Source organism: Salmo salar, chromosome ssa10 (genome assembly GCF_905237065.1).
Source record: "Salmo salar chromosome ssa10, Ssal_v3.1, whole genome shotgun sequence".
Classification (NCBI taxonomy): Eukaryota; Metazoa; Chordata; class Actinopteri; order Salmoniformes; family Salmonidae; genus Salmo; species Salmo salar.
The window spans coordinates 116,095,690-116,109,487 of record NC_059451.1 but is presented as its reverse complement, the minus strand read 5'-3'; the positions used below and the strand labels follow the sequence as shown (position 1 = coordinate 116,109,487).

Sequence of the window (13,798 nt, the reverse complement as noted above, 5' to 3'; positions counted from 1 at the left end):
CACCTCCCACCCTCACCTCCCTCCAACCCTCCCTCTCTCCATCTCAACCCTCCCTCCCTCCCTCACCTCACATCCCTCCCTCCCTCCCTACCCTCCCTCCTACCTTCACCTCCATCCTACCCTCATCTCCCTTCTACCCTCACCTCCCTCCTACCCTACCCTCACATCCCTCCCTCCAATTCTCCCTCATCTCCCTCCTACTCTCCCTCCCTCACCTCCCTCCCTCCTCCATCCCTCATCAGAGTGGGATTATCATGATCTCTGTAGCAGCATGAACCAGAAAGCTGATAATTCGCCCCCAGGGATGTCAAGCATTCAGCCTACTTATTAACTTCAGCTGACAGACAATCAAGATAACCATGGGCAACCCGGGGTTACGGAGAGATGCTCAGTTGCCGTGGTAACGCTGTTTGGGAGTGTAAAAGAGGGTAGAAGTGTTAGGTATGAGCCGAGCCTGATGACGTGTGGACCTCTCTCTCTCTCTCTCCTGGAGCGGATACACTGGGAGTGTGTCATGGGTCGTAACTCAGAGGAAAGTGTTGGACAACAGAAAGAATATGAGGAAAGATATTTCTGTCGCTGAGCTTGTTCTAGGCAATGATTAATGCCTCTTAACAGATGCCTCCTTACCAAGACTGAGAGAGGACTGAATGGGCAGGGTCAGACTGGGTACCAACATGAAATAAAGGGCAGATTACATTCATAAAAAATCAACAGTTACTGTAGGTGGGTATATGGAGGGAATACTTTGACAGGGTCTCACTCTCTCTCAATTCAATTTCAATTTAAGGGGCTTTACTCTGCATGGGAAACATATGTTTACATTGCCAAAGCAAGTCAAATAGATAATAAACAGTCTCTCTCTGTCTCTCTCTCTGTCTCATACTGTCTTAAATAATATCTCTGTGTGTGCCACCAGTGCCATCCGAAGCCCCTACCAGTGTGGAGGCCAGGGCGCTGTCTGCCACTGAGGCCATTGTGTGGTGGCTCCCTGTCACCCAGCACACTGTTGAAGGATACCAGGTCAGTAGTACTGTGTCTAGGAGGAGTAACATGACTGTATATTAGATAGGAGAAGAAGAAGCAACCTGTATGCATCAACCCAGAGACCTCAAAACACTGAACTAACTCTTAGTTATGTCGATGGAGTACTCCGTTGTATTTGCACCTGCACGGTGAGGTGCATCATAGGGCCAGGACATTTTCTTGACCCTTTTTATCTTACCAGGACATTTCCTTGACCCTTTTTATCTTACCGGGACATTTTCTTGACCCTTTTTATCTTACCAGGACATTTTCTTGAACATTGTTATGTTACCGGGACATTTTCTTGACCCTTTTTATCTTACCAGGACATTTTCTTGAACATTGTTATGTTACCAGGACATTTTCTTGAACATTGTTATGTTACCAGGACATTTTCTTGACCCTTTTTATCTTACCAGGACATTTCCTTGACCCTTTTTATCTTACCAGGACATTTTCTTGAACATTGTTATCTTACCCGGACATTTTCTTGAACATTGTTATCTTACCAGGACAAATTTTAGGCTCTGTAATTGTGTACACAGTATATTGACTTTCTGTGACCCTCTTCCCCCTCTCTGCTGCTCTCCTCCCTCTCGCCCCTCTCTCCTCTTCTCCCCCGCTCCTCCTCTCTTCCTCTCTCCTCCCCCCTCTCACCCTCCCCTCCTCTCTCCTCTTCTCACCTTCTCCCCTTCACCCCCTCTCCCCCCTCCTGCCAAGGTGCGGTACTGGAGGAAAGTGGAGGACAGAGAGGCATCCAGTCAGAGGGTAGTGGTGTCCAGCAGAGAGAACCAGACAAGGTTGGAGAACATGAGGCCAAACTCCCCCTACCTCATAGAGGTCAGGGCCTACAATGCAGCCGGATATGGACCTCCCAGCCATCACTTCCAGATCTACACCAAAAAAGCCCGTATGTACATCGCTCTCAGGGCCGGTTCACTGGACACAGATGAAGCCTAGTCTAAAAACATTATCAATGGAGTTTCTCTATTGCAAAGGGTGTCTTAGTGGAAGACTAGGCTTTATCTATGTCTGGGAAACTGTCCCTCAGCTCAGTAATCTTCAGCATATTCTGAGAGGGATTTGGTGATATACCATATACCGGGGTGTTTCAAAATACTGACGTAGGATTTTCAATACTGTTTAAACAAAACACATTATTATTTGTATTTCAGTTTTTGAGGTTTGGGGCACGCCTGCCCCCCGCAGCAGGGGCTGTGGGGGTGCGAGTTACGCCTTATAACTAGAAGAATAATAATATATTTATTTATTTATTTTTTGGGGGGGGGGAGAGTGCCCTGTGTGTGCACTTCTGGTACCCCAATATGGTACAGAAACGGTATGACGGTCTGAAACCCTAATTCTGAGTTTCTGATTTTCACATGATCTTTACACTGTAGAACTATTTGGCTTCTGTTTTTCTCCAGCGCCAAGCCGGCCTCCTAAAATAATCAGTAAAAAGCTGAAAGGAACGTCAGTAAACATCGCCTGGGAACATGTCGAACCTTTGGCCAACGAGTCAACAATAGATGGATACAAGGTGTGTGCATTTTACCAAATGCATGGGAGCTTGTAGTGCATTTCAAGCTGAAAGTCTGTACTTAACTGATGTGTTTCTCTGGAGCATTCGTCACATACTGTACGTACATTTGACGTAACAGGTTTCTTAAAGCCGCAGCATTCAATACACAACTGAGCTAAAAAGTACATCTTACTGAACACAACATACAGTTTACTCAAGTACCTGCCTTGAGGTCACAACTCCTTAGAATGACCATATGAACAGATATCTAATGCTGTCTGTCTCTGTCTGTATATCTGTCTGTCTCTCTCTGTCTGTTGGTCTCCATACAGGTCTTGTACAGGAAGGCTGGCCTCTCCACAGGTATACTGTATACCACAGGGAAGCGGTCCATAGACTTGCCCATGCCCAGGGACGGGGACTGCGTAGTGGAGGTCAGGGCGCATAGCGAGGGAGGAGATGGGGCTGTGGCCCAAGTACGCATCTCAGGTAAACATCAATCAAAACCCCTCCACCCATTTTATATGACTGTAGACTCCACTAAAACCCCTCCACCCATTTTATATGACTGTAGACTTCAGTAAAGACCCTCCACCCATCTTATATGACTGTAGACTTCACTAAAACCCCTCCACCCATCTTATATGACTGTAGACTTCAGTAAAGACCCCCCACCCATCTTATATGACTGTAGACTCCACTAAAACCCCTCCACCCATCTTATATCAAATCAAATCAAATCAAATTTATTTTTATATAGCCCTTCGTACATCAGCTGATATTCTCAAAGTGCTGTACAGAAACCCAGCCTAAAACCCCAAACAGCAAGCAAAGCATGTGAAAGAAGCACGGTGGCTAGGAAAAACTCCCTAGGAAAAACTCCCTAGAAAGGCCAAAAACCTAGGAAGAAACCTAGAGAGGAACCAGGCTATGAGGGGTGGCCAGTCCTCTTCTGGCTGTGCAGGGTGGATATTATAACAGAACATGGTCAAGATGTTAAAATGTTCATAAATGACCAGCATGGTCAAATAATAATAATCATAGTAGTTGTCGAGGGTGCAACAAGCACGTCCGGTGAACAGGTCAGGGTTCCATAGCCGCAGGCAGAACAGTTGAAACTGGAGCAGCAGCACGGCCAGGTGGACTGGGGACAGCAAGGAGTCATCATACCAGGTAGTCCTGAGGCATGGTCCTAGGGCTCAGGTCCTCCGAGAGAAAGAGAGAATTAGAGAGAGCATATTTAAATACACACAGGACACCGGATAAGACAAGAGAAATACTCCAGATGTAACAGACTGACCCTAGCCCCCGACACATAAACTACTGCAGCATAAATACTGGAGGCTGAGACAGGAGGGATCAGAAGACACTGTGGCCCCATCCGATGATACCCCGGACAGGGCCAAACAGGCAGGATATAACCCCACCCACTTTGCCAAAGCACAGCCCCCACACCACTAGAGGGATGTCTCCAACCACCAACTTACCGTCCTAAGACAAGGCCGAGTATAGCCCACAACGATCTCCGCCATGGCACAACCCAAGGGGGGCGCCAACCCAGACAGGAAGACCACGTCAGTGACTCAACCCACTCAAGTGACGCACCCCTCCCATGGACGGCATGGAAGAACACCAGTAGGCCAGTGACTCAGCCCCTGTAAAAGGGTTAGAGGCAGAGAATCCCAGTGGAAAGAGGGGAACCGGCAAGGCAGAGACAGCAAGGGCGGTTCGTTGCTCCAGCCTTTCCGTTCACCTTCACACTCCTGGGCCAGACTATACTTAATCATAGGACCTACTGAAGAGATAAGTCTTCAGTAAAGACTTAAAGGTTGAGACTGAGTCTGCGTCTCTCACATTGGTAGGCAGACCATTCCATAAAAATGGAGCTCTATAGGAGAAAGCCCTACCTCCAGCCGTTTGCTTAGAAATTCTAGGGACAATTAGGAGGCCTGCGTCTTGTGACCGTAGCGTACGTGTAGGTATGTACGGCAGGACCAAATCGGAAAGATAGGTAGGAGCAAGCCCATGTAATGCTTTGTAGGTTAGCAGTAAAACCTTGAAATCAGCCCTTGCCTTAACAGGAAGCCAGTGTAGGGAGGCTAGCACTGGAGTAATATGATCACATTTTTTGGTTCTAGTCTAGATTCTAGCAGCCGTATTTAGCACTAACTGAAGTTTATTTAGTGCTTTATCCGGGTAGCCGGAAAGTAGAGCATTGCAGTAGTCCAGCCTAGAAGTAACAAAAGCATGGATTAATTGTTCTGCATCATTTTTGGACAGAAAATTTCTGATTTTTGCAATGTTACGTAGATGGAAAAAAGCTGTCCTTGAAACAGTCTTGATATGTTCTTCAAAAGAGAGATCAGGGTCCAGAGTAACGCCAAGGTCCTTCACAGTTTTATTTGAGACGACTGTACAACCATCCAGATGAATTGTCAGATTCAACAGAAGATCTCTTTGTTTCTTGGGACCTAGAACAAGCATCTCTGTTTTGTCCGAGTTTAAAAGTAGAAAGTTTGCAGCCATCCACTTCTTTATGTCTGAAACACAGGCCTCTAGCGAGGGCAATTTTGGGGCTTCACCATGTTTCATTGAAATGTACAGCTGTGTGTCGTCCGCATAGCAGTGAAATTAACATTATGTTTTCGAATGACATCCCCAAGAGGTAAAATATATAGTGAAAACAATAGTGGTCCTAAAACGGAACCTTGAGGAACACCGAAATTTACAATTGATTTGTCAGAGGACAAACCATTCACAGAGACAAACTGATATCTTTCCGACAGATAAGATCTAAACCAGGCCAGAACTTGTCCATGTAGACCAATTTGGGTTTCCAATCTCTCCAAAAGAATGTGGTGATCGATGGTATCAAAAGCGGCACTAAGATCTAGGAGCACGAGGACAGATGCAGAGCCTCGGTCTGACGTCATTAAAAGGTCATTTACCACCTTCACAAGTGCAGTCTCAGTGCTATGATGGGGTCTAAAACCAGACTGAAGCGTTTCGTATACATTGTTTGTCTTCAGGAAGGCAGTGAGTTGCTGTGCAACAGCTTTTTCTAAAATTTTTGAGAGGAATGGAAGATTCGATATAGGCCGATAGTTTTTTATAATTTCTGGATCAAGATTCGGCTTTTTCAAGAGAGGCTTTATTACTGCCACTTTTAGTGAGCTTGGTACACATCCGGTGGATAGAGAGCCGTTTATTATGTTCAACATAGGAGGGCCAAGCACAGGAAGCAGCTCTTTCAGTAGTTTAGTTGGAATAGGGTCCAGTATGCAGCTTGAGGGTTTGGAGGCCATGATTATTTTCATCATTGCGTCAAGAGATATAGTACTAAAACACTTTAGTATCTCCCTTGATCCTAGGTCCTGGCAGAGTTGTGTAGACTCAGGACAATGGAGCTTTGGAGGAATACCCAGATTTAAAGAGGAGTCTGTAATTTGCTTTCTAATGATCATGATCTTTTCCTCAAAGAAGTTCATAAATTTATTACTGCTGAAGTGAAAGCCATCCTCCATTTGCGAAGGCTGCTTTTTAGTTAGCTTTGCGACAGTATCAAAAAGAAATTTGGGATTGTTCTTATTTTCCTCAATTAAGTTGGAAAAATAGGATGATCGAGCAGCAGTGAGGGCTCTTCGATACTGCACGGTACTGTCTTTCCAAGCTAGTCGGAAGACTTCCAGTTTGGTGTGGCGCCATTTCCGTTCCAATTTTCTGGAAGCTTGCTTCAGAGCTCGTGTATTTTCTGTATACCAGGGAGCTAGTTTCTTATGACAGATGTTTTTAGTTTTTAGGGGTGCAACTGCATCTAGGGTATTGCGCAAGGTTAAATTGAGTTCCTCGGTTAGGTGGTTAACTGATTTTTGTCCTCTGACGTCCTTGGGTAGGCAGAGGCAGTCTGGAAGGGCATCAAGGAATCTTTGGGTTGTCTGAGAATTTATAGCACGACTTTTAATGCTCCTTGGTTGGGGTCTGAGCAGATTATTTGTTGCAATTGCAAACGTAATAAAATGGTGGTCCGATAGTCCAGGATTATGAGGAAAAACATTTAGATCCACAACATTTATTCCATGGGACAAAACTAGGTCCAGAGTATGACTGTGGCAGTGAGTAGGTCCAGAGACATGTTGGACAAAACCCACTGAGTCGATGATGGCTCCGAAAGCCTTTTGGAGTGGGTCTGTGGACTTTTCCATGTGAATGTTAAAGTCACCAAAAATTAGAATATTATCTGCTATGACTACAAGATCCGATAGGAATTCAGGGAACTCGGTGAGGAACACTGCATATGGCCCAGGAGGCCTGTAAACAGTAGCTATAAAAAGTGAGTGAGTAGGCTGCATAGATTTCATGACTAGAAGCTCAAAAGACGAAAACGTCATTGTTTTTTTTTTGTAAATTGAAATTTGCTATCGTAAATGTTAGCAACACCTCCGCCTTTGCCGGATGAACGGGGGGGTATGGTCACTAGTGTAACCAGGGGGTGAGGCCTCATTTAACACAGTAAATTCATCAGGCTTAAGCCATGTTTCAGTCAGGCCAATCACATCAAGATTATTATCAGTGATTAGTTCATTGACTATAACTGCCTTGGAAGTGAGGGATCTAACATTAAGTAACCCAATTTTGAGATGTGAGGTATCACAATCTCTTTCAATAATGGCAGGAATGGAGGAGGTCTTTATACTAGTGAGATTGCTAAAGCGAACACCGCCATTTTTAATTTTGCCCAACCTAGATCGAGGCACAGACACGGTCTCAATGGGGAAAGCTGAGCTGACTACGCTGACTGTGCTAGTGGCAGACTCCACTAAGCTGGCAGGCTGGCTAACAGCCTGCTGCCTGGCCTGCACCCTATTTCATTGTGGAGCTAGAGGAGTTAGAGCCCTGTCTATGTTCGTAGATAAGATGAGAGCACCCCTCCAGCTAGGATGGAGTCCGTCACTCCTCAACAGGCCAGGCTTGGTCCTGTTTGTGGGTGAGTCCCAGAAAGAGGGCCAATTATCTACAAATTCTATCTTTTGGGAGGGGCAGAAAACAGTTTTCAACCAGCGATTGAGTTGTGAGACTCTGCTGTAGAGCTCATCACTCCCCCTAACTGGGAGGGGGCCAGAGACAATTAATCGATGCCGACACATCTTTCTAGCTGATTTACACGCTGAAGCTATGTTGCGCTTGGTGACCTCTGACTGTTTCATCCTAACATCGTTGGTGCCGACGTGGATAACAATATCTCTATACTCTCTACACTCGCCAGTTTTAGCTTTAGCCAGCACCGTCTTTAGATTAGCCTTAACGTCGGTAGCCCTGCCCCCTGGTAAACAGTGTATGATCGCTGGATGATTAGTTTTAAGTCTAATACTGCGGGTAATGGAGTCGCCAATGTCTAGGGTTTTCAATTTGTCAGAGCTAATGGTGGGAGCCGTCGGCGTCTCAGACCCCACAACGGGAGGAGTAGAGACCAGAGAAGTCTCGGCCTCCGACTCCGACTCGCTTAATGGGGAGAACCGGTTGAAAGTTTCTGTCGGCTGAATAAGCGACACCGGTTGAGCATTCCTACAGCGTTTCCCTCCAGAAGCCATGAGAAAGATGTCCGGCTGCGGGGACCGTGCGAGGGGGTTTATACTAACGTTACTATCTGTACTTACTGGTGGCACAGACGCTGTTTCATCCTTTCCTACACTGAAATTACCCTTGCCTAACGATCGCGTCTGAAGCTGGGCTTGCAGCACAGCTATCCTTGCCGTAAGGCGATCGTTCTCCTGTATATTATAAGTACAACGACTGCAATTAGAAGGCATCATGTTAATGTTACTTAGCTTCGGCTGTTTGAAGTCCTGACGAACCATGTCCAGATAAAACCTCCGGGGTGAAAAAGTTGAATGAAAAAAGTTGAGTGAGGGAAAAAGTAAAAATATACGGTAATGAAAAAATAAAAACCCATCAGGTAGCAAAGTAAGATCGGCAACAAAACGCACAGCAGCGTAAACAAGTCTGCAAGTTATATGACTGTAGACTTCAGTAAAGACCCTCCACCCATCTTATATGACTGTAGACTCCACTAAAACCCCTCCATCCATCTTATATGACTGTAGACTTCAGTAAAGACCCTCCACCCATCTTATATGACTGTAGACTTCACTAAAACCCCTCCACCCATCTTATATGACTGTAGACTTCACTAAAACCCCTCCACCCATCTTATATGACTGTAGACTTCAGTAAAGACCCTCCACCCATCTTATGACTGTAGACTTCAGTAAAGACCCTCCACCCATCTTATATGACTGTAGACTTCAGTAAAGACCCTCCACCCATCTTATATGACTGTAGACTCCACTAAAACCCCTCCACCCATCTTATATGACTGTAGACTTCAGTAAAGACCCTCCACCCATCTTATATGACTGTAGACTCCACTAAAACCCCTCCACCCATCTTATATGACTGTAGACTTCACTAAAACCCCTCCACCCATCTTATATGACTGTAGACTCCACTAAAACCCCTCCACCCATCTTATATGACTGTAGACTTCAGTAAAGACCCTCCACCCATCTTATATGACTGTAGACTTCAGTAAAGACCATCCACCCATCTTATATGACTGTAGACTTCAGTAAAGACCCTCCACCCATCTTATATGACTGTAGACTTCACTAAAACCCCTCCACCCATCTTATATGACTGTAGACTTTAGTAAAGACCCTCCACCCATCTTATATGACTGTAGACTTCAGTAAAGACCCTCCACCCATCTTATATGACTGTAGACTCCACTAAAACCCCTCCACCCATCTTATATGACTGTAGACTTCAGTAAAGACCCTCCACCCATCTTATTATGACTGTAGACTTCAGTAAAGACCCTCCACCCATCTTATATGACTGTAGACTTCAGTAAAGACCCTCCACCCATGTTATTCGTCTACTACAGTAATATAAACTATGACAACATTAGTGACAGCCCCTGTCTATAGGCCCCCTGGTTTACAGTGACAAATGACTTTTATGACAAATGATATTTTATGACTGACAGGACAGGGAAATAATCCTGCTATTTTATGACTGACAGGACAGCCAAGGAATGAATAATAGGCTACACAACGCACCTCTCTGACCAGGCAGCTCACAAATGCCTTTTCAATGGAGTGGTATTGATATAAAAACAAGCCTTTATGAATGTAGTATTTGTGAATTGAGCAGAGACAAAATTCCCTTAAAAAATAAAGGCAGTGTCAGCCACAAGCATCAGCCAGTAATTTACATGTCATCGAAACGGTCCATTGTCAGACAACTTCCAAATCCAATCTTTGGTTTATTGAGAACATGTCACACCATATCACACCATATCACACCATATCACACCATATCACACCATATCACACCATATCACACACACACACACACACACACACACACACACACACACACACACACACACACACACACACACACACACACACACACACACACACACACACACACACACACACACACACACACACACACACACACACAGAGAGAGCTCTCAGAGTGGTACATAGGATGATATGAAGACCTACACAAAGTGGTTGAAACATTGTCTCCACTAAACCACATAGGAGCATAGATTGCAGTATGTTCTCTTTTTACCATTTGCTGTAAAGTTACTGTAAAGCACTTTGTGACAAATGTCTCCCCACAATATCTCTAAAACGTCTCCAACATGCTTTGTGTCTCTGTACAAATGTACACATCATTGAAACATCACAATATTGGCTCTGTGTCTGTAAAACTGTAATTAAATGAAATTAAATCCTAATCGAAACGTGTGTCTTTGTGTCTCTGTCTATCTTCATCCAGGAGGAGCCGTCATGGTCACCCAGTCCCTCAGCCTGGCCTCTCTGCTCCTGGTGGCTATGTTTTGCCTGCTGGCCCTCTGAATGTAGTGCATCTTTCTCTGTCTACACTGCCCAGTCCAGTGAAGGAGACTCTGTGAGGTTGACGCCTATGATGACTTTGGTTCCCACAATCTTTGGTTTCACCCTGAAGGCCAAAGGCTCATATTCCCACCTCGAGGAATAGGGCTTTGTTTGTGGAAGAAAAAAAACACAATAAGAAATTTGTATAAAGGACAAAGAATGACATCTGGAATATCTCTTAAATCATACCTACAATATCTTTGAAGGAGGAGCGTCAAAAGGAAGTCTTTCAACTTTTTCAATATGCCTTATATGTAAACAGTTACACTTATCTTTCACAATGCCATGACTTGCTCCTAACTGGGTGAGGTGTGAGTGCTGAAGTACTGCACAACGTTTGTAAGTAACTGTTTTCAAATATATTGTGATAAGGGCCTTTCTTGTTCATTCATGAAGGTGCAGTAGCTTGGAAGTGTGTGTTTCATTTGATGTAGGACATTATGGATCATTAATACAATGTTTACGTTCCTTATATAAAGCATGAGCTAAGCAGGTGATATAGTTGTGAAGGATAAGTCTACAAGTTTACCAAATTGTCTTTATATTTCAATTGCATTTCATTGGCTTTTTCTTAGTACTTTTTAATCATTTTTTCCAAGGTAAATCACACCCTCCACTTACAGAGATACAGTCAAATCAAATCTCTACTCAAGGTCCTTGGCATACATCAGAGTTTTATTATCAAACATCATCAGACAAAAGAGGAATTTATGTCATGCTAATATAATATATGCAATAATGTTTATGGTTTTGCCATCTCACAAGTACATATAGCCTACTATTAACGCTGTAACGTCGTTGTTCTGAGAAACATCAAGTACATATAGCCTACTATTAACGCTGTAACGTCGTTGTTCTGAGAAACATAGATTTTATCTCCCAAAAAAACATGCTTCTTTCCAACTCATAACTTTCTCTAAATTAATGGGAGACCAGTTTGGAAGTGTTTGCATGTATCTGAAAGAGTTTACTGACAAAACAAGATAAACTTCTTAGCCAGAGTGATGCCTGCATTTTTAGCACATGTACATCTGTGTTTGTAAAGTTGAATGTATTGAATAACTGTGGAAATGAGCTTTAAAACATATCAGACCTGCAGTTTCTAACATGATATAAACAATATGTGACAGTGGTGCATTTGGTTTGGTTGTCAGGACACTCAACTGTCCTGTGACCGTCGTGTGTCCAATGTTGTTAAAGTGTCCAATTGGAGGAACCATAATTAAACTGAGTTTGCAATCATAAATAGAATTCTAGAATGGGTATTTGCCATTCTTTTTGTCCTGTTCTTAGGATTCTATTGCTATGGTTGGAGTATCCCATGAAAGAGTACATTGAGCACAAAAAGTTGTTTGTTTTGACTGTATCGTTAAGACTTCAGTGGTAGACTATAAATGCTGGTGTTTTGTAAAGAATGTTGCCATCTTTTTTATGTCTTAACTCTTTTATATGTTTTCATATCTTTATTAGTCAATGTCTCAGTGTGAATCGCAGTGCTAACAGTTCTGCAGTAATACACACTCGGTCCAGTAACATTACAATGTCTGTCTGAATCTTCAATCGTCCTTTCTATTTTATTAACTATAACACAACCTGCCTAGCGCCTAAAACAGTTATGCTATTATCGTGTATCATTGTCCATAAACTGGTGCAAAGCACAAGAGAAACAAAATAAACGATCAAAATCAATATCTGAGAATAACCATCTGAAGCTCATACATTTGTCCTACTATTTTTGCAACATTGTTTTGTATTTTTATCAATAACATGAGTGTGATCAGAGTTATACTGTATACAGGATGCATTATCAATTGGTGTTGTTGTTTTTGTTTATGTTTGTGATTAATATATTTCATCCTGATGACCCACCACTGGTTCAACAGTAGAGGTTTATTATGATCATGTACCACTGAAAATTATGTGTTTTTGATTGCTCTGCGAATACATGTTCAGTGTGACTGAGTGATGCTAGCCATTCTTCTACCAGCTCTGGTCCACGGAGATACGTGTGGCTTGGTAACGCAAGGTTAAGGTAGCTCCCTGGACCAGAAGCCATGCTTCTTCTATATACATTGTGACTATATCAACAAAACATCCACCACAAAGTGCTTTTCCCAGTTTCCACTCATGCAACAAATCATCGAAAGAGTTGCCAAATGCATGAATGCCTTGAACTTATTTGTTATTTCGAAGGAAACGGTTGCTAAGAAAATGAACGCTATGGAAACGGTTGCTATTACTACATCCTCTAACATGCATGACATTGGAAACGAGAGGTATAGGCCTGTACGGTAAAAAAAAACTCCATCCATACATTGCAATGAGTCAACGTACAGTCATACATTCAGGCAACTTCCTATCAGCTTCATATGAACTCAACTGCCTTTGTGGTAAACAATAATAAACATTAATTCCGTCATGAGTGAAATCCCTTTATGTCAGAGACTGTATAATGTATGCATACTGTACTTTCTCTAGATAAGCCTAACATGTGCATTAGTTGCCTCAAGCCAGTCATCTCAAGGGGAAGTCTATGTAGGGCAGTTTGTTGTAGTTGTAAAATTAGGAAACCTTTCAATAAATTCCCTGATTTTTCCAGAAATCCTCAAACCAGAATTTCTGGGAATTTGGGGAAAGTTTCTGGAATTTTTCCATCGTAATGGGGGTTAAGGTTTTCGAGAGAAAAACCTTAACTGGCTAAAGGAATCTCACTCATTCAGTAGGTTCAGTACGGGTCAGTCCTGCAGTCTCATTCCTTACTGTAAGATTGGTTGGGGTTTGATGACATTACCACTGTGGTTGATGATGCAGGGTTTGGCTGTACAATGTTCAGTGCTTTGCTCATACTGTAATGAATAGGAATCACACATGTTGAGAAGGAGGGGTGAAACTGGACTCTCTCGTTGTCTGGACTTAAAAAGAACAATAAAATAATAGTTACTGTAACTATTCATTTAGGTGAATTGTTTCTTTTTTATATATTGAATGTATGTAGCTACTGAAACTGTTCATGATTTATGAGAAAACTAAGATTATGACCTCAAGCTACAAGACTTTAAGTTATCAGTATTGAAAGATTTTGTAGCTTGAAGTCTCAAGTCCAATACATAACGAACTTGTAAAGAGGTTTGGAACTCTTGGTGTAACAGTTAAGGTGGACCTGGGTTTGAGTCCCAGTTGGGTCTACCCACTGAATTTGCTACATTGGTGTTAGAATTGGGATGGTGCCTGTTAGGCCATAGGAGATGGGTGTAGTTTACACTTAAACATATTTTTTTTA

At 43.1% G+C, this 13,798-nt stretch overlaps 1 protein-coding gene across 5 annotated transcripts in view; it reads left to right on the top strand.

The window, feature by feature from the left end:
• LOC106561641 (contactin-1a) overlaps window positions 1-13,469 on the top strand; it is a 164,364-nt gene extending 150,895 nt beyond the window's left edge. For all 5 annotated transcript variants that reach the window (XM_014125783.2, XM_014125784.2, XM_045688469.1 and 2 more), the window contains 5 exons: window positions 920-1,023; window positions 1,747-1,936; window positions 2,454-2,566; window positions 2,881-3,037; window positions 10,400-13,469. In XM_014125783.2, coding sequence (XP_013981258.1) covers window positions 920-1,023; window positions 1,747-1,936; window positions 2,454-2,566; window positions 2,881-3,037; window positions 10,400-10,479 — 644 coding nt within the window. In that variant the 3' untranslated portion in view covers window positions 10,480-13,469. The remainder of the gene's footprint in view (window positions 1-919; window positions 1,024-1,746; window positions 1,937-2,453; window positions 2,567-2,880; window positions 3,038-10,399) is intronic.
• Window positions 13,470-13,798: the final 329 nt, after the last annotated feature.